Raw genomic sequence first — 21447 nt, 5'->3', positions numbered from 1 at the left:
CGCGACGTCGCGCGCCTCCAAAGACTGGCACTCCGTCTTGCGCCGCGCGACCTCCGACTCGGCGATGGCGAGGTCGTCCGCGGCCTCGTCGATCTGCGCCTGCGTGAGCCGCTCGCCCGTCGCCTCGTCGACGGCGCCGCTCAACGACGCGCGCCGCGCGGCGTCCTGCGTCGCGTTCGCCGCCTGCTGCGTGCGGTTGTCGATGTCGTCGCGGTAGACGACGAGGAGGAGCGTGTCGCCGTCGCGCGGCGCGTCGGGCCGGATGGGCGAGCCGTCGCCGCGCGGCGCGCGCGCGCCCATGGAGATGATCGACGCCGTGCGGCGCTTGTTCCCCGCCGGGTCCAGGCCGCTCTCGCCGAAGCTCTGGCCCGTCTCGAGCTTCGCGACCTGCTTGCCCGCGAGCGCGACCTGGGCGGAAATCAACCACTGGTATGGGGGGTCCCCACCAAACTTCAGAACTCTCGAGCTCGGTCGAATCGAAGTCGTTTCGGCTGACTTTTGGATGGATCGTTTTCTCTCATTGAGTTCTCGAAGCACAGCAGAAGAGCTTGCGTCGAAACCGTCGCATACGCGCACATTGAAGTCGGGTTGAATATTTGATTTCCACACGGAGCGCGACGGGCAGCTTGCAGACGCGCGGCTTCCCGTCGTCGGCGCCGTCCTCGGGGATCCACAAATTGAGGCCCTTCCACTGGTTGAGCGCCTTGGCCTTGGGCGTGGCCCAGACGCTGCAGCCGCCCCAGTAGACGAGGTAGAAGCAGTCCGCGAGGTCGCCCTGGAGCACGACGACGCCTGTGCCGAATTCAAATCTTCAACCCGACTTCAATGTGAGCGTACGCGAATGTTTCGACGCAACTTCTTTGGCTTGGCTTCGAGAACTCGATGAGAGCAATCGATTCGTCCAAAAATCAGCCGAATCGACTTCGATTTGACCGAGCTAGAGAATTCTCAAGTTTGGTCAGGACCACCCAAACCAGTGGTTGAATTCGGCACAGGACGACGCGGCCCGGCGGCGCGCGGACGACCTTGAGCTGGCGGAAGACGACGCGCGTCGCCTCGGGGTCCGCGCCCTCGAAGAAGGCGTGCCAGCCGCACTTGGTCGCGATGAGCTCGATGTCGCCCTGGGTCCTTAAATTCGCGGGCTTGCCCAGCACCTCGAGGAGGAGCTCGTCGGGCCCCGCCTCCCCGAAGTTCGTCGGCCGCCGCCGCTTCATCTCCGCGGTCACGCCGCCGTCGCCCAGCAGGTCCTCGCGGTGGATGCAGAAGAGGTGGCAGTCGTCGCTGAACGCCGCGACCGTCGCGTTGCGCACCTCGGACACGGCCGGCGAGAGCCCGCGCTCGCCGAAGGAGTTGCCGCGCTTGAGCGTCGCGACGCGCGGGCCCAGCTTCTTCTCCGACGACCGCGTGTAGGCGTCCTCGGAGGAGGCCACGGGGATGGCGAGCACGCGGTCGCGCCGCCGCCGGATCGTGAACAGGTCCTCGTCGCTCGCCGAGTGCACCGCGAAGATGCCGTGGTAGCAGATGAAGATGGAGTCCGCGAGGTCGCCCTGGAGCACGACGACGTCGCCGAGGCGCGGCGACACGAGGCGGATGTTGCGGAAGAGCTTCTGCTTGAGGTAGCCGCGCACGGACGAGAAGAAGGGGTGCCAGCCGAGGTGCCGCGCGATCGTCCGCATCTCCGCGCGGCCGCGCATGTCCGGCGGCAGCTGCGCGGCGCGCATGAGCGAGATGTTCAGCTCCGGGTCGAACATCTTGCGCGCGTTGGCGACCTTGTGGTCGACGACCGCGTCCGCGGCCTCGTCGAAGACGAGCGCGCGGAGAAAGGCGGCGCCCGTCGCCGAGTTGCCCGTCTTGTCGGAGATCATGTTCTGCAGCGCCTGGATGACCTGCTCCGTGTTCCCGTTGACGTCGCGCAGCGCCACGCTCTCGCCGCTCGCGAGGCGCGCGCTCGCCGCGTTGGTCACGCGCTGCTTCGAGTTCATGCGGCTCACGGTCGCCTTTCCGCTCGGCGTCCGGGCGAGGCGCGAGCCGCCCGAGGCGCTGCCCATGCGCTGGTTGCTGTGGCTCCGCGCGACGCTGCGCTTCATGCCGTTCATCGCCTCGGCGCCGGCCACCGGCGGCGCGGGGCTGCCTTGGTGAAACTGGGGCATCGTACTACCTAATTGCTTTGGTGAATACGGATCAGGTGAGGTCTCAATCAATTGATTGAAGTTCAAGAACGACGTTGACGCTGCCAACTCAAATGGCTCTCTCAAAGATCCTACTTCTCGCGTGCTCGGCGACGGCCTTGCACGAGCCTCGCGGTCCGCCTGGCGTCAGCGAGCTGCGCAGCAACGGCGCGGAGCACTCCGCGCTCGAAGGCATCAGCGCCGCCGCGTACGCCTGGCGTCGAGCTGCGCAGCAACGGCGCGGAGCGCTCGAGCGCGCGGACGTTGAGCTCGAAGGCCTCAGTGCCGCCGCATACATCACCGAGCTGCAACGCTCGCACGCCGAGGCGCGCGGCAACGGCGCCGCGCTCGAAGGCCTGCGCGGCGGCGACGCGCGGCCGGCCCAGCCGCCGCTGTCGCCGAAGGTCGTCGCGGCCTACGCCGCCGCGGGCCTGGCGACGACGGCGGTCCGCGCGGCGGTCGCCCGCCGGGGTCCCGCGCCGTGGCAGGCGGCCGTCGCGGCGTGCTGGACGCTGAACAACGTCGCCGTCATGGTGCCCGGCCGCTACGACGGCGGCGGCGACGGCGCGCCGACGGCGGCGACGGCGAACCTGCTCGCGCCCGCGGGCTGGGCCTTTGCGATCTGGGGCCCCATCTTCCTCGGCGAGTGCGTCACTATGCTTTTGGTCACGGCCGCGGACCCGGGCCACCCCGTCTTCGACGTCGGCGCGGCCATCGCCGCGCCCTGGTGCGCGGGCACGCTCTGCCAGGTCGCCTGGTGCGGGCTGTTCCGGCCGTCGGTCTGCGGCCCCGGCGCGCTCTGGATCCCGTCGGCGGCGCTGGCCGCGACGGCGTTCTTCCTCGGCAAGGCCCACGCGGCGCTCCAGGGGCTCGACCTCTACGCCGCGGGCCCGCTCCGGGGCCTGCGCAACGACCTCCTCGTGCGCTGGCCGTTGTCGCTCCACTTCGCGTGGGTCACGTGCGCGACGCTCGTGAACATCAACAAGTACCTCGCGCTCCGCGGCGCGGACCTCCGGGTCAAGGAGGCCGGGGCCCTCGGCTCCGTGGCCGTCGCCGCGGCCGCGGCGGCCTACGTGCTCCGGACGACGGGCGACCCGCTCTACGGCTTCGTCGTCGCCTGGGCGCTCGCGGCCGTCGCGGCGGACGGCGGCAGGCAGGCGGCGCGGGGCCTCGTCCCGGACGCGCCCATCGACCGCGTCGTCGGCGCGGCCAAGGCCGCCGCGGTCGCCGTCGGCGCCGTCGCCTGCGTCGCCCCCTTCGCCGCCGACGTCGCCGACGCGTACCACGCCCGCGGATCGTGCGCGCGGAGACGCCCCGTGAGAGAGAGCCCGTGGTAGGGGCGCCTAAGGCGAAGATGCGCACCTGATTCGCACACAGGCGAGTAGCATATCCCGAGGAGGGGGCCTCGTTATGGATCGACGGCCCTGTCGTCGAATCCCAGCGCCGACGCGTGCGGTCCCTCAGACCTCCCGAGTACGAGTATATGAGCATTCATGTGGGGGAGAGAAATGAGTTTTTATAGTGAGTAGAATTCGCGTGTGAGGGTTTGTATTTCAACAAGTCACAAAGTGACGATTATCAGCTCCATACCCACCGTCGCGGTTCGCATGAGCGATTTGTTTGAAATGACAGTTTGGAAAGTCGAGCCAAACCGCCAGACGATTCAAGTTGGCAAGGGTAAAGTCTTCTAAAGCGAGCGTGAAGACGCGATTACGATGTTTTGTGCTCCATTTTAAGAGCATATCGTTGTGAGATTTGAGTTTCCAAATGGGGATTGTTTTTTCGAACGCGGATTTCTGTTGTTGAGCGACGTCTCGACGAATATTGACGATAACTTTGGAGCAAGGAAAAAGAGACAAAATATAGTCCAACTCGTCGGCAGTTCTGAATCGGATTTCTTTAAAGCCGACCCATGTGTAGTTTTGATTTTGTTTGAGACCGATGGCAGATTCAACGTAGGTTCGCGCGCTCCGTCTAAGTTTTGATCTCTCAACAGGATGGTGCCACCACGCACCATGGTAGACCCCGTTCTTGCTCTCGCGTTCAGTACGAATGCTCGACTTGTGTAAGGCGTACAAGGATTCAAATAAACCATCATTTTCGCCCGCGATGTAGACATTTGGGAGATCGTTCAACATCGCCATTAGACTCGTGCTTCCGGAACGACCGGTGCTGACTTGAAATAACCAATTTCGTTCACACCCATCCGGCGTCGCTCCTGGCGCCGTCGGGCACGCAGAAGAGCACTGCGCGGCAAATGCAGGATCGCAATCGGACAGCTGGCACCACTCGTCGATGATCCCCGCCATAATCGAGCGGCACGCGCACGAGGAGGAGCCGTCCTCCGGCGCGGACTGCTCGCCGCCATCGAGCGGCTTCCGGTCGGGCTCCTCGCCGGGCTGGTCCGGCTGGCCCGCCTTGACCATCTCCAGGAACTTGGCGAAGTCGATCGTCTTCGGCTCCTCGACGTCGAACTGCTTGATGAGCTCGACGGCGGCATAATTGAAGAAGCCAATCTTCTTGAACAGGTTCTCGAGGTCGTTCGACCCGATCTCGCCCGTGCCGTCGGGGTCGTAGAGCGCGAAGATGCCGCGCAGGGCGCTCACCTCCTCCTCGCTGTAGGCCGGCGCCGCGATGGTGCGCGGCGGAGCCCCGGCGTGAAAACGGCCGACCGGCGCTTTGTGGCGCGGCCCCGGACGCGCGCGGACGGCCCTGCCTCGCCGGACCGCTGCGGACTGCTCGCCGTCCTCCGGCGCGGACTGCTCGCCGTCCTCCGAGCACCACGAGCCTCCGCCGTCGACGCACGCTAGAGAGGTCGCGAGGTTGCTGGCCTTCGACGTCTCCGAGCAGTCGCACGGGTCCCCCGTCGCAGACCACCAGCAGCAGAACCCCTCGGACTTCCCCACGCACGCGAACGTCGCCAGGACAAGTCGCCACACACACACCATCTTGACCTACGAGGACGGCACTCGTTTCGTCGAACGAGCGCGACCGCGCGACCGCGAAGCGATTTCTCGCCACGCCCGCGCCGGCGCCCCCGCGCAAGCTCTCGGCTCGCGCATGCGCGCGGGCACCTCGCGCTCGGGGTGTCCGCGCGTGCTCGATCTCGCCGCGGCCCTCGAGCCGCACTTGCGAAACGGGCGCTCTCGTTCCACGGGCTCTCGACGAGGCCATGATGCCCCCCCCCCAGAATGGAGAAGGGCCGGGCGGGAGGGTGGGTGGCATGTGACGCCGCGCGCGCGCAAGAGAAGAAGCTGTCAACTCGATCGGGACGCTCGTCCTAGCGTTTCTCGAGTCTCGGGCGCATTAGGCGACGCACACCGGCATGGGGGGTTGCTTATCCAGGGGGGTTCGTGGGGTGCCGGCGAGCAAGGCATGGGGGGCCCACTAAAGCCGCACCGGGCCTCGGGGGGGCTCCCGAGGAGCGCACAAACAAGCGGCATCGGCACCACGACATCACAACACGGCTCCCTTTAGCCGGCGTCTCGCGACCTACATCTCTTTCGCGGGCGGCGGCGCGGCGATGGCGCTCGCGCCCTGCCGGCAGCTCCGCCGCGCGAGGAGCAGGACGGCGGCGACGGCCGCGGCCGCCGCGCCGCGCGCCGCGAGCGGCGGGCCGCGGCCGGCGGCGGCCGCGCGGAGCCGCGGCGCCGGCGGCGGCGGCGCGGTCGCGTAGTCGACGGCCGGCGCGCCGCAGACGAAGCGCAGCACGCCGCCGTTGGCCACGTCGGCCCAGGCGACCTCGTGCGCCGCGACGCGAGAGCCCTCGAACCAGACGGACTGGACGTGGGCGCCGCGGTCGCGGCAGCCGTCGCCGAGGATCGTCAGCACGCGCGCCGCGCCGTCGAGGGTGGCGCGGACGTCAACGTCCGCGCGCATGAAGAGCGGCTTCCCGAGGTGGAGGCGGTCGCCGCAGGGGTCCACCGGGTACAGGCCGAGCGCGGACCAGGCGAACCACGCGGACGTCTGGCCGACGTCGTCGTTGCCGGGGATCTCCGACGCCGTGTAGAGCTCGTTGATCGCGTCGATCGTCTCCGCGGTCCGCCAGGGCCGGTTCGCGACGTTGTAGAGGTAGGGCGCGTGGTGGCCCGGCTCGTTGCCCTGGCAGTGGCCGCCGATGGTGCCCGTCGTGAGGTCGAGCTGGCGCGTCGGGTTGGCCATGGACGCGCGGAGGAAGTAGTCGTCGAGGCGGTCGCCGAGCGCGTCGGGCCCGCCGAGGAGCGCGGCGAGGCCCTCCGCGTCCCCGGGGACCATGAACGTGTACTGGAGCGGCGTGCCCTCCTCGAAGGCGCCCGCGGGGTCGAAGGCCTCGCCCGCGGCCGCGACGAAGGCGCCGCCGGGCTCGCGCGCGGCCATGAGCCTGCGGTCCGCGTCGTAGTACTCGCGGTAGAGCCCCGCGCGCCGCTCGAACTCGGCCGCGGCGGCGGCGTCGCCGAGCGCGCCGCGAGGCGCGACACGCACTTGTCCGCGACGGCGGCCTCCAGGCCCCGCGACCTGCGCGGGCGGCGACCGGTGGCGGCGGGTCCGTCGCGCGCGCCGGGACGCCGCCGCGGCACACGGAGAAGCCCTGCGTGCTCGGCAGGTGGGCGTTGCGGCGCAGCGCCGGGTCGAAGGCGCGCGCCGTCGCGATCGCGTGCTCCGCCGCGCGCGCCGCGAGGCCCGGCGGGAACTCCGACCGATTCTTGAGCACGGCGTCCGCCAAGACCACGGCCGCGGGGTAGCCCGACATGCCTGTCGAAAAAAACGTCGCCTCGGGCGGGCGCCTCGGACGCCGCGCGCGCGCAGCCCGTGTCCTTGCCGAACAAGACCCAGCGCGGGAGCACCTTGTCCTCCGTGGAGAACGCGAGGAGGCTCCGCGCGTAGTCCGCGGCGCGCTCCGGCTCGAGGAGCAGGCCGAGCGGCGCGGCCGCGCGGTACGTGTCCCAGAGGGAGAAGGTGGAGTAGATCGCGCGGCCCTCGGCCGCGCGCCTCCGCGCGCCGCGGGCGACGTAGGACCCGTCGGCGTCGGAGAAGAGCGTCGGCCCGAGGAACGCGTGGTAGAGCGCCGTGTAGAAGCGGCCGACGTCGCCGTCGTCGCCGCGGACGCGCGCGCGGCCGAGGAGCGCGGCCCAGGCGGCGTCCGCGGCGTCGGCCTGGGCAGGACAAGAGTGCGAAATTCCCAACTTCAAAGGCTCCTAGCTCGGCCGGTTTCCACTCGTTTCGGCTGATTTTTGGACGAGCGATCATCTCTCGGAACGGTCTCGACGCGTGGATGCTTTTTCCGGAACGCGCGCGCGCGGAACACTCACGTTGAAGCGACGTTGAATCACCCTTGTCCGTCCGCGGCGTCGGCCTGGCCCGCGAGCGACGCGGGCGTTTGCGGCGCGTTGCGCGCCGCGCCCGCCGCGGAGGCGTGGCTCAGGCCGACGGCGACGACGAGCGGCCCGTCGCCGCGCCGGAACGAGAGGCGCCAGAGCGTCGCCGAGAGCTGGGCCAGCGACGGCGGCGACGAGAACGTCGCGTGGAGAAAGGTCGCGTGGTCCGCCGCGCAGTGGTGCGTGTGCCTCGAGGACCGCGTCGCGGCGAGCGTCGCGCCCTTGACGGCCGCGGAGGCCTCGAGGACCGCGTCGAGGGGCGACGCCGCGTCGAGGTAGAGCGACACGACGTCGCCGTCGCCGTCGAAGTCGACCTCGAAGACGCCGCCGCGCGGCGCGGCGGCCGCGGCCATCGTCGCCGCGCCGCCGCCGCCCTCGCAGGCGAACCTCGCCGCGTAGAAGCCCGGCCGCGCGGTCTCGGAGCCGTGGTCGAGCCGCGCTAGGCGCTCGCAGGGCCGCAGCACGAAGTCGCCGCCGTCGTTGAGGCCCGTGCCCGAGAGCGCCGTGTGGCCCATGCCCCGGGCCCGCGACGACGTCGCGCCGGGCTCGACGTGGTAGCCCGAGTTGTAGTGCCAGAGCATGCCCCGCGGCGGCTCCAGGATCGGCGACAGCTGCGCGAGGCCGTGGGGCCACGTCGCGCCCGGGAACGTGTTGCCGGTCTTCACCGTGCCGACGAAGACGTCGACGTGGTCCGTCGGCGCCGCGGCGGCGGCGAGGGCGCACCACCAGGGCGGCGCGCGTCCCATCCCGGGGATTCGGGCCGCCGAGGTCTGCAATTCGGGCAGCCGAGGCGGGCTGCCGAGGATTGCAATTCGGGCAGCCCTCAGTCGTGCACGAGGAATGGGCTCTGGGCGAACATGTACTCGAAGACTCTCGCTTGTTCCTCCTCCGGCGTTGCCGCGGGCTCGTCTTGCTGCGTCGGGCTGCGAGAGCGGCGCCCGGGTTGCAGTGCAAGTTGAAGATTCGTGTTGCACTTGCCGGGCCTGTGGATAAATCACAGAGTCGCGGCCTGTGTGGCATCAATCGACGCGCTCGTCGACGCGCCGCCGCCACCGCCGCCCGACGCATCGAAGCGGCCCGCGCGCGCCGCGAAGCAGCCCCTCGTGCCGCGCGTGTGATCGATGGCCCCGCCCGTCACGCCCGTGAAGGGCGGCGCCCCGGGCGCGGCGTCCCCGCCGCGCGCGCGCGCGCCGCGCTGGGCGAACACGACGCGGTGGCTGCGCGCGCACGGCGACGGCGTGCTCCTGGAGAGCTCGGAGCCCGGCCTCGCGCCGCTGCTCCTGACGTCGAACAAGGCCGGCGTCGTCGCGAAGGTCGTGCAGCCCGTCAAGGTGCGGCGGCCCGCGAGCCCGGAGTCGCCCGGCTCGCAGTCCGACGGCGACCTGAGCCCCGCGGGCAAGCGGCCGAAGTCGCCGAAGAAGAGCCCCAAGTTCGGCTTCGGGAAGAAGAAGGCCAAGGCTCCCGACGCGCCCGCGCCGGCGCCGGCGCCGCCGAGCCCCGAGGCCGACGACGACGCCTACGAGTGGGCCACGCCGGAGCTCGCGCACGAGGCGAGCGGCCGCGTGCCCTGCGAGGCCGTGCTCGGCGTCTACGAGATGACGTCCGGCCCGCACGTCGCCGTCGTGCTCTCGAGCGAGCCCGTGCTCCGGCGCGGCGGCGACGCGGCGTTGCTCGACGACGCGCGGCTCCGCTGGCCCAAGGCCGTGCTCGACGTCCGCGCGCTCCGCCGCGCGACCAAGGTCGGCGTGCTGCCCGTCGCGCCCAAGTCCGCGAAGCGGCTCAACTCGAAGCAGAAGGCCGACGAGAAGCTCTGCCTGCGGCTCCTGCACCGGGCCCTCAGCGAGCAGCCCTGGGTCTACAGCACGCGGTCGCCCGCGGCGACGCACACGGCGCCGCGCGTCTGCGAGCTCGCGGACGTCGCCGCGGCCGAGGCCGCGGCCGTCGTCGCGAACGACGGCGTCCGGCGCCGCGGCGACGTCGACGACGACGCGCCGGACCGCGGCGGCGACTCCTACCTCTACGACCACGCGGACCCGCGCATGCTCTGGAACGCGATCCCGCTCAAGGCGCTCGTCGACGCGGGTGCCGCGCGGTGGTGCGCCGTCGCGGGCCACGTCGTCGTCGACGCGGTGGATCTCGGCGCGACGGCCGCGGGCGACGCCGCCGTCGTCGCGCTCATCGTCACGCGGACGGCCGTGGACCACTGCGGCCGCCGCCTGTCGAAGCGGGGCCTGGACGCGCAGTGCAAGGCCGCCGCGACCGCGGAGACGGAGCTGCTCGTCGCGACGTCCAAATCCCGGGCCGCGCCCGCGGCGGCCTTCTCCGTGACCTTGGCGCGGTCGAGCCCGCCGCTGCCGCTGGACTACGCCGTCAAGGTCGCGCCGCGCGTCGCGCTGCTCAAGCGCAAGTCGTCGTTCGCGAATTTGGCGTCGCCGCAGCGGAAGCCGAGCCTCGCGCCCACGCTCGCGCCGACGCCCGAGCTCGCGCCCCTCGACGACGGCGGCGCGCCCGCGGCGCCCGACGCGTCGGCGTCGCCGCGGCGGCCCCGCGCGCCGTCGGCGGCGGGACCGAAGCCCGCGCCGTCGCAGCACGCGCGCGACGTCGCGGCGCTCGAGGCGCACGTCGACCAGCTCCGGGCGACGTACGGCGGCGCGTTCGTCACGATGGTCGACCTCATCGCGCGGACGGCGGCCTGGGCGTCCGTCGACGGCGGGCGGCAGGAATCCGTGCGCCAGCGGCTCAAGGCCGCCGCGGCGGTGCTCGCGTCGGCGGCGCGCGGCGCCAAGGTGCGCCACGTCGTCGTCGCGCCCGGCGCGGATCTGGGGGATCTGTCCGCGGCGCACGACGTGCGCCGCCGCCGCGTCGCGAGCCGCGGCGCCGCGGCGGAGCCGGGGGGCGTCGACGTGAGCGGCGTCGTGCTCTTCGTGGGCTGCGACGAGATCGACGACGTCGACGAGGCCATGGCGCGGTGCGCGTGCGACGCTTTGGTCGCCGCGCGCGACGACGCGGCGCTCGGGCCGGACCGCGTCGCGCTCGGCGACGAGGCCTACGCGCGGCGCCAGCTCCTCGCCGCCTGGCGGGGCCACGCCGACGCCCTCGCCGTGCTCCGCGCGGGCACGGCGGCGCGCTGGGCGCCCGCGGCGGGTGGGGGCGCGGCGGCGCGGCTCGCGGACCGCGCGGGCGGGTGGGCCGCGGCCGCGGTCCGCGGCCTGCGCGCGGCCATCTACGACGGGTCGCGCCAGGACGGCCTGGATCTGGTCGTGGGCCGCAAGGCGCCCGCGGACGCCGTCGCCGGGGCCGACGCGGCGACGTACGCGCACGAGCGCATCGACGTCGCCTACCTCAAGGTCGCCGCGGCCGTCTTCGCCGTCGCGGCCGCGCTCCGGTCCCAGGCGGGCGACGCGCGGCCCGCCGCGATCCTCCAGCACGCGCTCCTCGCCGTCCTCGCCGCCATCGTCCTCACCTTCTACGCCGCCTTCGCCGACGGCTCCCTCGCGACCGCGCTCGCGTCCGCGCGCCGCTTCGACGACCACTAGGGCGCGCCGCGTTCCCGATTTTTACGCGCGCTTGCGGCGGCATAACAGCGACTGGTGCTGAGGATTGGGCGAAGAAAACAGGCATGCATCGCAGCTCTTTGAGGTCAGCCAGTGCGCCCGGGCGCCGTCGCCGCCGGCGCCGCTTTGAAGAGAGCGACAGCGACGCCGGGATCCACGACACCAGTCAGCCGGTCGAGCACATATCTCGCTTTTTTGTCTCCATGGTCGGCCGCGCGCGCCAACCAGCGTCTGCATTCGTCGAGGTCTTCCTCTCCAGGTTTGCCGTCGCCAGACGCGCTGTGACAGCCAAGCATATATTCCGCCTCAGCATGGCGCTGCGCTGCGGCAGCTCTGAGCCAGTGCAGGTGGTCCTCCATGTCCCATGAGCTATCCTGATAATTGTCATAATAAAGCAGCCTCGCCAACTGAAATTGAGCGTTTGCATGACCACGGTCCGCGGCCGCGCGAAACAACCGCTTCGCCTTCCTTCGGTCTGGCTTGATGCCGTCCCCGTCTCGGTATAGAATTGCAAGCTGTGCCATCGCTGGTACAAATCCGAGGGCCACGGCACGCTTGAGTAACGCCTTGGCCTTCTGGCCGGATTTCACGAGGCCGAGTCTACCGCCACTGTGTAAAGTTGCCAGCTGCGCCATCGCTTCCGGGACGTCGTTATCCACGTGGCGTTGGATTCTTGCCAATTCTTCAGCATAAGTTTGGGATGCCGGCGTTCGGCAGAGAGGACACGGCTTACCTCGAAACTTGGCGGCGCACTGTTGACAGATTTGGCGAGAACAACAGCTTCTGATGTTAACGTCGTGGATATTGACCCAGTCGTCAAAGCAGATCGGGCACCGCGAACCGTACCGCCCATTCACCTGCTCCGGCTCCGGGTTCGCCTCGCGCAACGCTCGAGCGATCTCGTGTTCCGCGGCGATGCGCGCGCGGACCTCGTCGGCGTGCGACCGCGGCGCGGGGCCGTAGAACACCGCGCGCGGCGGCGACGGCGGCGCTTCCGCCCGCGCCGCTTCCGCCGCGCGTTCGTCTCGGATCTTGTTGCACGCCTTCCGGTGACCCCGCTCGCGCCAGTCGACTCGTTGACAAGCAGTCGAACAGTACGCCACGGAGCCGCAGCCCTTGCATAGCTTGGCGTTCTCTGCGCCGCAAATCGTGCAGGTCTTGAGATCGAGTTTGACCCGCGCCTTCCTCTGCTCGAATTCTCGCTGTTTGATCCTCCATTCCGGCTCCCCGCGCTCATCTTCTGTCGTATTACTCCGTTCGTTTGTTTGGTCCATCGTTTCGTCGCCGTCTCCTCCTCGATCAGTCTGCCGCCCCTGGTTTTTGTGGATAATCGCTAAAAACAACATGGGATGTGTATTTAGACCTCTCGAGCACTACTTGGAAACGCGCTCAGATCATCTCCGCGTTCGGGTAGAGGGGGGACTTGGTCTCGCGGTGGGCCTGCTTGATCGGGAAGAGGCGCGAGTCGGAGACGCGGCTCGGGTGCTCCTTCGGGAAGGTGCCCAGGGCCGCCGCCCGGTCGGGCTCGACGTCCTCGAGCTCGACGTCGCCCGCGTGCGCCGTCTCGCGCGGCGACGAGCGCCGGCGGACGCGGTAGCCGGCGAAGGCGCCGAGGACGATCACGAGCCCGATGGCGGCGACGGCCGCGGCGACGACGGCCGACGAGTCGGACGACGACGACGACTTCTTGGAGGAGGCGGGCGCGGGGTGCGCGCCGTGGTGCGCGGCGGCGTCGTGGACCGACTCGTGGTCGTCGGGATCGTGGTGCGCGCCGTGGTGGTCGTCGTCGGGCGCCGCGCAGCAGACGGCCTCGCCGTCGAGCGCGGCGACGGAGCCGACGAAGTTGATCGCGGCGCCGGCGAGCGCCGTGCCCGCGCCGTACTTGCGGAAGGCGTCCGCGAAGGGCCCGTCGAGGGCGCCGAGGAGCGCGGCCTTGGTCGCGCCGGCCGTGCGCAGGGGCGTCGACCGCGCGGGCCACGCGCGCAGCGCGACGTCGAAGGCGACGAGCGCGCCGCGGGGCACGACGCCCGCGTGCGCCGGCCCGCGGTAGATGTCCGCGACGACGCGGTAGATGTCCGCGTTCTTGTCGTCGGCGTTCCCGCAGTTGTCGAGGTGCTTGTCCGTGCCGCACTCGCCGTCGCCCTCGCAGAGGTCGCCGATCGCGCGGCCCGGCGCGTCGCACGCGTCGAGGTCGAGGTCGTCGGGGCACAGCGCCGAGTCCTCGGGCAGCGCCTCGAGCGTCGGGCAGGACTCGACCCACAACTCGTCGCCGGCGACGTAGTGGTAGGCCGTCGACGTGACGCCCGAGACCTGGAGGTGCGACGCGCCTAAGACCGCGGCGCAGGACGTCGCGAAGGCCCGCAGCGCGTCGGCGTCGGCCGCGAGCACGTCGGGGGCGACGCCGTCGAGTACGATCGCGTGCGTCGCCGCGGCGGGCGTGCCGTCGTCCTTGGCGTGCGTGAAGGTCAGCGTCTCGAGGGACCGCGTCGTCTCCCCCCAGTCGATGGCCGCGCCGCGGAGCGCCGCGACGTCGGACTCGCGGAGGTAGTCGTTGAGCGTCGTGTCGACGAGCGCGACGCGGTAGAGGTCGTCGAGCACGAGGCGCGCGTCGCGCCGGTCGTCGAGCTCGAAGGCGACCTGCGCCCGCTGCGACCCGTAGGCGCCGGGCGCCGTCGCCTCGACGGCGGAGACGGCGCCCGCGTCGACCGCGAGCGCGTCGGCGAGCGCCTCGGCGAAGGCGCCGGCCGCGTCGCCGTCGTCGGCGAAGGCCGCCGCGGAGACGCCCGAGAGGACGACGGCGGACGAGGTCGCGCGCGTCACCCGGCCGTGGGGCCCCGCGGACGTCTGCGCGGCGATCGCGGTCCGCGTCGCGGCCTCGTCGAGCACGGCGGTGCGGAGCGCGCGCTCGTTCGCGACGGCCGCCGCGAGGCCGCCGCCGTCGAGGGCCGCCTCGAGCGCGGCCTCGAGCCCCGCGGCGTCCGTGAAGGAGTCGCTGCTCCAGTGCTTCGTCGGCCACGCGCCTGTGTGGAAATCAACCAGTGAGCTGGGACGTCGGGGCCAAACTTCAGAATTCTCTAGCTCGGTCAAATCGAAGTCGATTCGGCTGATTTTTGGACGAATCGATTGCTCTCAGCGAGTTCTCGAAGCACGGCGAAAGAGTCTGGTCCAAATCGGTCGATTACGCGCACATTGAAGTCGGGTTGAAGATTTGATTTCCACACGGCCACGCGCGGACGGCGACGTCGAAGTGGACCGTGGACGCCAAATTCGTGTAGAGGTCCGTGCCCTCGTAGGCCGGGTACCACTTGGCGGCGACGTTGGCGACCTGGTTCGGCGCGGCGCCGATGGCGAGTGCGACGGCCGCGGCGAGGCCCTCGAGCACGTCGCCGTCCGCGTCGACGTCCGCGGCGTCGAGGCCGTCGACGACGATCGCCGACGACGCGACGGCTGTGTCGCCGGGCTCCGTGCGGTCGAAGGTCTCCGTCTCCGCCGCCTCGCGCGACGCGGCGACGTCGACGGGCGCCGCGCCGAGCGGCCCGAGGTCCACGGCCCAGCCGGGGATGCCGCCGACGTTCAGCGCTTCCAGAAGCGCCGCGAGGAGCGCGTCCGCGTCGCCGGCGACGCCGAAGGTGACCTTCGCGTCGTCCGTGTAGCCGTAGTCGTGGACCGCGAGGGGCGACGCGACGACCCAGTCGATGGCGTTGTCGCCGTCGACGACGAGGCCGAGGCGGCCGCCGACGTCCGCCTCGAACGCCGCGCGCGCGTCCGCGTTCGCATTGAAGGCCCCGGGGTTCACGTCCTCGAGGACCAGGGCCGTCGACGCGCCCGTCTCGAGCTCGCAGGCGCAGCTCTGGCAGACGCCGTCGCCGACGGGCGCGCACGCGCCGACGCTCCCGCCCGGGCAGTCGTCGCGGCAGTCGACGACCGCGCGGTCCGACGCCGGGTGGACGTCGTCGAGGCCCTCGACGCAGGAGTAGCGGCCCGTCGTCACGACGCCGTCGCAGTCCGCTTGGTTGCCCGAAAAGGTCGTCGCGGCGACGACGGCCTCGCCGAGGTTCCGGACGTAGATCGCCGCGCCCTCGGTGCGCGCGCGGTTGCCCTCGAAGGCGCAGCGGTCGACGCGCACCGTGTCCTCGTTGACCCAGATCGCGCCGCCCTCGCCGCCCCAGAAGCCGCCCGCGTGGTCGTCGTCGGACGGCTCCGAGGCCGTCGCGACGTTGCCCGAGAACGTCGAGTCGGCGATGGTCGCGTCGCCGCCGGTGAAGACCGCGCCGGCCTTGATGGCGACGTTGCCCGTGAACTCGCAGTTCGAGATCGAGAGCGCCACGTGCGCGTAGGTCCAGACGGCGCCGCCGGCCTCGTAGGCGCCGTTCTCCGTGAACGTCGAGCCGGAGACGTCGACGGCGCCGCCGTAGGTGTAGATCGCGCCGCCGTAGCGCGCCTGCGAGTCCCGGAAGGCGCAGCCGTCGACGATGAGGTGCGCGTCCACGTCGACGTGCACGGCGCCGCCGCCGCAGGCCTCGCCGGAGTTTTCGGTGTACGAGCAGAAGCCGTTCGTCGCGTAGCCCTCCGCGAGCACGAGGTGTTGGAGCGTGAGCGTCCCGTCGACGCGGAAGAGCTGCGTCTCGCCGTTGCCGTCGAGCGTCTGCCGGGCGTTTTTTTTCGCGTAGATTCGGATGTTCTTGCCCGCGGGGATCTCAATAGGGGCGGCGAAGGTGATATCGCTTTCCACCAAGATCTTGTGGTCGCCGTTGAGAACGGCTGCGTTCAGGGCGTCGTAGGTCGAGACCTTGACAGGTGGCGTGTTGGCCTGGGCGCCGACGGCGAGGAAGAGGAGGGTAGAGAAGGAGGCCTTCATCGCGGCTTGAGCTCGCAAGCCGGCCGGCGCGCGTGCTTGTGGATCTTGACAATTCTTGTGGCGAGGATCTAAAATTTTAGCGAGCGAGCCAAGTGGTGTGGGCGCAAGGAGACCGACAACGCGCCCCGCGGCGGGAGCAATTATGCCAAAAGACGGAGACGAACCCGCCCCCCCGGAGCTGATGGACTGGCAGAAAAAGCAAAAAGAATTCGAGCTAGTCAAGGCCCGGGCGAAAGAACTGCGTCTCCGTTTGACCTGCACCATCTGCGGCGAGAAGGCCAAGCTCAACTGCCCCTGCGGGACGACACAGTGCGCGCCGGCGCGAACGGGTCGGGGGCGGCGCGCGGCCACGACGCGCGACCCGGGCAGGTACTGCTCGACGGATTGTCAACGCGTCGACTGGCGCGACCGCGGACACCGAAAGGCGTGCAAGAAGATTCGGGCGGAAGCGGCGCGGGACCGAGCGCCGACGCCCCCGCCGTCGACGCCGCCGGAGGTGGTCTACGGCCCCGCGCCGCGTTCGCACGCCGACGAGGTCCGCGCGCGCATCGCGGCGGAACACGAGGCCGCCCGCGCGCGGCGCGAGGCGAACCCGGAGCGGCAGCTGGAGTCGGCGCGGTATGGCTCATGTTGCCCGGTCTGTTTAGAGGACTGGGACCCGAATTGTGTGCGTGTGTTTCAAATGTGCTGCTGCCGAGTTCTTTGCTTTCATTGCCGCGGAAAAGTTCGAGATGGGCCATGTCCTCTCTGCCGCACGCCGCGCGCAGAAAGCATTTCGGAGGAGCTGGCGCGGCTGCGTCGCCACGTGGAAAATGATCTTCCGGAAGCTCTTTCACAGCTGGGCCAGTCTTACGAAAACGGTGATTTCACACGAAACGGCCTCGTGAAATCGTATAAGAAGGCCGCGAAGATTTACAAGCGCGCCGTGGAGCTCGGGAGCGTGGAAGCGATGGTGAGGTTAGGGCGTCTAGTCTTTCCAGGACGCGAAGCTGGTGGTGTCAAAGTAGACCTGAAGAAGGCGTTGCAGCTGTTTCGGATGGCCGCGGACCGGGGGGACACGGACGGGCAGTTCATCCTCGGCGGTTTCCTCGTTGAACAAAACAAAGCGGAAGGGCTCAGCTACTTGCGGCTCGCCGCTGACCAAGGACATATCCAGAGCTACAAAATACTGGGCGAATTCTATGAATATGGCGAGAACTTCATCGAACGCGACCTCGACGAAGCCAGACGCTGGTACGAGCGCGCGGTTGCCAAAGGCACTGCACTTGAGAATATGGCATCCGCGATTGCCAGTGGCAAATACGGAAACCTCGACGGTATGATGAAACCCTTGGCGCGCCAGTCCCTATCCGACGCCCGCGAAGCCCTCGACCGCCTCGGCGCGAACGACGCTTAGTAGGCCCTGTCGGCCAGGAACGAAGAATCTCCTAGGCCCTGTTAGTTCACTTTCGGAAAAGTGGCTAATTCAGCCTCGGTTTCCACTCCGGTTGGCTGACGACACAGGCCAGGACATCAACGCCTTCTTAGGCTCTTCTAAGTAAGTAGGTCACGTGCAAGTGGAGAAACCAAATGCCTGAGGTCAGCATTGCCCTTCGTGAACGCGATGGCAGCCCGGCGAGGCCCAGCCCTCCTGCTCGTGCTCGCATACGCGAGCGCAAAGAGCAGCGAGTTCAACAGGCCCGTGGACCTCGAGGCCCTCGAGGCGAGCTACGACGAGGCCGACAGCGAGGACTGGCACGAGGACTCGCAGCGCTGGCGCGACGCGCGGACCGAGGCGGCGAACGCCCGGTCCCTCAAGGCCCAGGTCGACGCGAAGCTCGCCGAGGCGCGGGGCGAGGCGCCGCCCGCGGAGCCGCGCGCCGCGGGCCGGACGACGGTGCAGACCTGGTTCGCGCACCTGAACGACGCGACGGCCGCCGACGACGCGGACGCGAACGCGCTCGCGGCCAGGTGGCAGGCCGCGATCGCCCGCGGCTCCGTCGAGATGGCGTCCGTGCGCGTCCACGACATCAAGCCCACGGTCCTCCGCGTCTGGTTCATGGGCGAGGACGCCGACGACGGCCTGCGGGCGTGGGTCCTCGCGCAGCCCGGGGTCGAGCTGCTCTACTGCAAGCCCGCGGGCGGCGACGCGGCGCGCTTCTACGCGGCGAGCGAGGCGGGCCGCGCGCGGAAGGTCTCCGACGACCTCGACGACGGCCACCGCAACGAGCTCTACGAGAAGATCTACGCGCGCTCGCCGGACGAGAACGCGCGGCGGTCCCGGGGGCAGCCGCCGCGGAGGAAGCGGCGGCGGAAGCGCCGGCCCACGGAGCTGTAATGTGCCGTGTTCTAAAAGGCGTGTAGTATGGCCGTAGTGTTAGTGCCCGTAGTCCATGCCCGCGCCGTACTCCCAGGCGTCGGCGAGGCGCCGGAGGCGGTACGCGTTCCGCGCGTCCGGGAGCCGGTCCGCCCAGCCGCGCACGGGCGCGCCGAGCGCGTGGTGGAGGAGGTCGTAGACGAGCATGGCCCCGAAGTGGCCGAGCCACTCCGCGAGCTCCTTGGGGCCGATGTAGAAGAGCAGCGCGGGGATGTTGAGCGGGTCCCTCGCCGTCGCGAGCGCGAGGACCCGCAGCAGCGCGCGCGGCTGGACGACGTCCTGGTTGAAGGGCCGCAGCACGTCGTCGCCGAGGGCCTCCATGTTCTCGTAGTTTTGGCGCATGAGGCGGTTCACGAAGGCCGCGGGACGATTTGAACCGACGGGGTGCACGAAGCTCCGCTGGAACATCCACGTCGCCGCGATGTTCGGCGCGTAGCCGTTGACCGCCGCGAGGTCGCCCTTAGCCAGGGCCCCGGCGTCCAAAGCCTCCGCGACGGCGTCGGTGACGCGGCCGAGGTGGCGCGTGAGCGCGCCAAAGCCGCCGAACGACAGCGGCGACTGCACGCCCGACGCGTCGCCCACGGCGAGGACGCGGTCCCAGCGGCTCGGCAGCGGCGAGTCCTTGAAGGTCGGGAAGAGGCCGAAGAGGCACCGCTCCAGCGTCAGGTCGCCGGCGTCGAGCGCGCGCTCCACGGCGTCGCCGCGCCCGCCGCCCGCGAGGCTTTTCGCGTTGTGCCGCTGGTACGCGGGCAGCATGTCCCAGTAGTCTTCGAACTGGTCCAGGACCGTGTGCTCCCGCAGCTCGTCGGCGTCCATGTAGGTGAAGAGGTACGTCGTCCGCGCGTCGGCGCCGACCGACATCGCCGGAAACGCCTCCCAAAAGTACTGGCGGTCCGGCCCGCCGACGCGCGCGTCCTCGTTCGTGTAGATGAGGTCGCCGAAGCTGTTGTCGGCGTCGAAGCCGCGCATGAGCGTGCCCACGACGCAGCAGATGCCGCTCGGCTTCGGGTCCGCGCCGTCGTTCGCCTCGCGCCGCGCCTGCCGCGCGATCGGCGACGCGTTGCCCATGGCGTCCACGACGAGCCGCGCCGCGATGGTCTCGCCCCCCGCGAGCGCCACGACGGCGCACCCGGCCCCGACTCTGACGCCCTCGCAGGCCGTCCGCTCCCGGACGACGCCGCCGCGCGCCTCGAGGTTTTTCCGCGCGCGCGCGACGGCGACGTCGGGCCGCACGCCCACGTTCAGCACGCTCGGGAGCCAGACCTCCTGGAGCGCGCCGCCGGAGCCCGTCGGCCCGACCTCGCGGTCGTTGAAGCCCGCGCGCACGCTCCCGAAGTGCGACGCGACGAGGTCGCCGGCGCCGCCGGCGAGGACCTCGTACCTGCCGGGCGACCCGACGGCGCCGTCGACGTCGCCGGGCTCGAGCGCGCCGGCCTCGACGAGGTCGTAGACCTCGTCGAGGGACAGGTTCCACTCCTGGTTCCGGCCCACGAGCGGGCCGCGCTCGACGACGCAGACCTTGAGGCCCCGCTTCTGGAACGCGGCCGCGGCGAAGACGCCGAGCGTGCCGCCGAGGACGACGACGTCGAACTCCGGCGCGGCGGCGCCGACGTCGCCCTCGGTGACGAAGGGCGCCGGCGCCGGGCCGCCCGTCGGCCGCCGGAGCTGCGCCCACGCGCGGTCCAGGCCCTCGATGCCGCGGAGCGTGCCCGACGCGCCCGCGCCGGCGCCGTCGCCCTCGGCCTCGAGGTGCTCGAGGATGCGCGCCGTGCGCGTCGTCGCTGTGGTCGTTGGTGCTGTCGCCGTCGCCGTCGACCGCAGCGCGCCGGTGCGGCGCGCGAGGTGGATCGATGCCGGCGCGAGCGCGCCCGCGGCGGCGAACACGAGCGCGAATCTGAGAGCTGCGTTGCTGATCATTGCGGATTTTTTGCGAGGCTACGCTACTGTAGAGCACGAAGTCGCAAGCGTTGCCGCGGTGCTGGCTGTCGGCACGCTGCGACGCTCGTCGCACCAGGTCAGTCGCGTGAGCATCCAAGAGCTTCTTGCCGTCACCTTGCGCCCGAGTTGCCGACTGTTGCCGACTAACACATGAGACAATTCACCGAGGTCGACTTCGCGATATGCGCGCGTCGCTTCGGCGACCGCGTCTCGAGCGCCGCAGGCCACCGGTCTAGTTCTTAGTCGCTCTCGTCGTCGGACTCGTCGGCCATGCCGGCGACGAGGGCCTCGTGGTAGCGGCTGGTCAGGGACACGGACGATGCCGTGTACGAGTGCGTCACGGCGTCGTCGAGCTGCCGGAAGTACGCGGCGGGCCCGACCCGCTGCATGAGCATGCACTTCTTCGTGTTGCAGTGCGCGCAGGTCGCCCCATTCACGCGTGAACTTCCCGAAGAGTGGTCCCAGTTGCGCGACGTGACATCGAGGACCTCGGGGCAGAGCGAGCACTTCAGCCAATCCACGGTAGGGTGCGCCGCCTGGTAGACCGGTATGCCTATTTCTTTCCCTAACTCGTTCAGCGAGACGAAGAAGTCCGTCTGGGCTTGTGTCCGCAGGTCTCCCGCCCACTGCATGAAAGACACGTTGAGGCCCTCCTGGTAGGGCCGCACGTTGTAGACGATGCACGCGATGCGGAACAGGTAGACGAAGTCGTCCCCGTCGGCGCCGCGGTACCACTCATCGAGCTCGACGAAGCTCGACGTCCAACAGCACGCGGTCATCGCCGCGTCGATGGCCGCGGCGCCGACCGCGGACACGTAGAGCACAGCAAGCTGCTTGTAGGTGATGTCGGGGAAGGGCTTGTACGGCCGGCCTTGACGGCCGATGTCGGTGGGCGAGTACTGAGCGACTTGCTGGCCGAAGTGGAGGGTTGAGGTAGGAAATCCAAGAGCGTCCTCCTGGCGCTGGGGCGGCGGCGCCGGCTTGTTCGCGTGCGCCGTGCCTGTCATGTCGAGGTCGAGGCGCTCCACGGTGCGCTCCATGACGGCGGCCCCGGAGCTGCGAGACGCCCTTGTCGTCTTGTCGAAGACGGCCTCGCGATGTCGTCGACGTCTCGCTGAACCAGTGGTGAAGCCAGTCGTGGTTTGTTGCAGTCACCGCGCGGTCGAGATGGCCTGCGACGCCTCCAAGGCTGGCCCCGCCTGACGAGCCTGGGGGTCGA

The 21447-nt window shown here is 70.2% G+C and overlaps 7 protein-coding genes across 7 annotated transcripts; 3 read left to right on the top strand and 4 right to left on the bottom strand.

Annotated features, from left to right (window-relative positions):
• Positions 1–2242: 2242 nt before the first annotated feature.
• On the top strand, positions 2243–3505 carry AURANDRAFT_67092 (hypothetical protein; the record flags this gene model as incomplete). Its single annotated transcript, XM_009042474.1, has 1 exon — positions 2243–3505. One exon carries the CDS (start codon positions 2243–2245, stop codon positions 3503–3505), a length of 1263 nt encoding a protein of 420 aa, XP_009040722.1.
• A 155-nt stretch (positions 3506–3660) lies between these two features.
• AURANDRAFT_72486 (hypothetical protein) lies at positions 3661–7421 on the bottom strand (the record flags this gene model as incomplete). The annotated part of the gene is made up of 5 exons (XM_009042441.1): positions 3661–4142; positions 4163–5122; positions 5868–6662; positions 6725–6899; positions 6952–7421. 5 exons carry the CDS (start codon positions 7392–7394, stop codon positions 4119–4121), a joined length of 2397 nt encoding a protein of 798 aa, XP_009040689.1.
• A 1222-nt stretch (positions 7422–8643) lies between these two features.
• On the top strand, positions 8644–11058 carry AURANDRAFT_67090 (hypothetical protein; the record flags this gene model as incomplete). Its single annotated transcript, XM_009042475.1, has 1 exon — positions 8644–11058. One exon carries the CDS (start codon positions 8644–8646, stop codon positions 11056–11058), a length of 2415 nt encoding a protein of 804 aa, XP_009040723.1.
• Positions 11059–11067: 9 nt separating this feature from the next.
• Positions 11068–12362, bottom strand: AURANDRAFT_72485 (hypothetical protein; the record flags this gene model as incomplete). The annotated part of the gene is made up of 3 exons (XM_009042440.1): positions 11068–11450; positions 11507–11859; positions 11911–12362. 3 exons carry the CDS (start codon positions 12348–12350, stop codon positions 11446–11448), a joined length of 798 nt encoding a protein of 265 aa, XP_009040688.1.
• Positions 12363–12465: 103 nt separating this feature from the next.
• On the bottom strand, positions 12466–15934 carry AURANDRAFT_67088 (hypothetical protein; the record flags this gene model as incomplete). Its single annotated transcript, XM_009042439.1, has 2 exons — positions 12466–14179; positions 14265–15934. 2 exons carry the CDS (start codon positions 15932–15934, stop codon positions 12466–12468), a joined length of 3384 nt encoding a protein of 1127 aa, XP_009040687.1.
• A 1603-nt stretch (positions 15935–17537) lies between these two features.
• On the top strand, positions 17538–18251 carry AURANDRAFT_67087 (hypothetical protein; the record flags this gene model as incomplete). The annotated part of the gene is made up of 1 exon (XM_009042476.1): positions 17538–18251. One exon carries the CDS (start codon positions 17538–17540, stop codon positions 18249–18251), a length of 714 nt encoding a protein of 237 aa, XP_009040724.1.
• A 777-nt stretch (positions 18252–19028) lies between these two features.
• Positions 19029–20207, bottom strand: AURANDRAFT_32203 (hypothetical protein; the record flags this gene model as incomplete). Its single annotated transcript, XM_009042438.1, has 2 exons — positions 19029–19617; positions 19684–20207. Coding segments are annotated over 2 exons (1113 nt in total), but the record flags the coding sequence as incomplete, so codon positions are not given.
• Positions 20208–21447: the final 1240 nt, after the last annotated feature.

Source organism: Aureococcus anophagefferens (genome assembly GCF_000186865.1).
Source record: "Aureococcus anophagefferens unplaced genomic scaffold AURANscaffold_31, whole genome shotgun sequence".
In the NCBI taxonomy this organism is placed as follows: Eukaryota; class Pelagophyceae; order Pelagomonadales; family Pelagomonadaceae; genus Aureococcus; species Aureococcus anophagefferens.
This window is presented reverse-complemented; position numbering and strand designations above follow the sequence as displayed.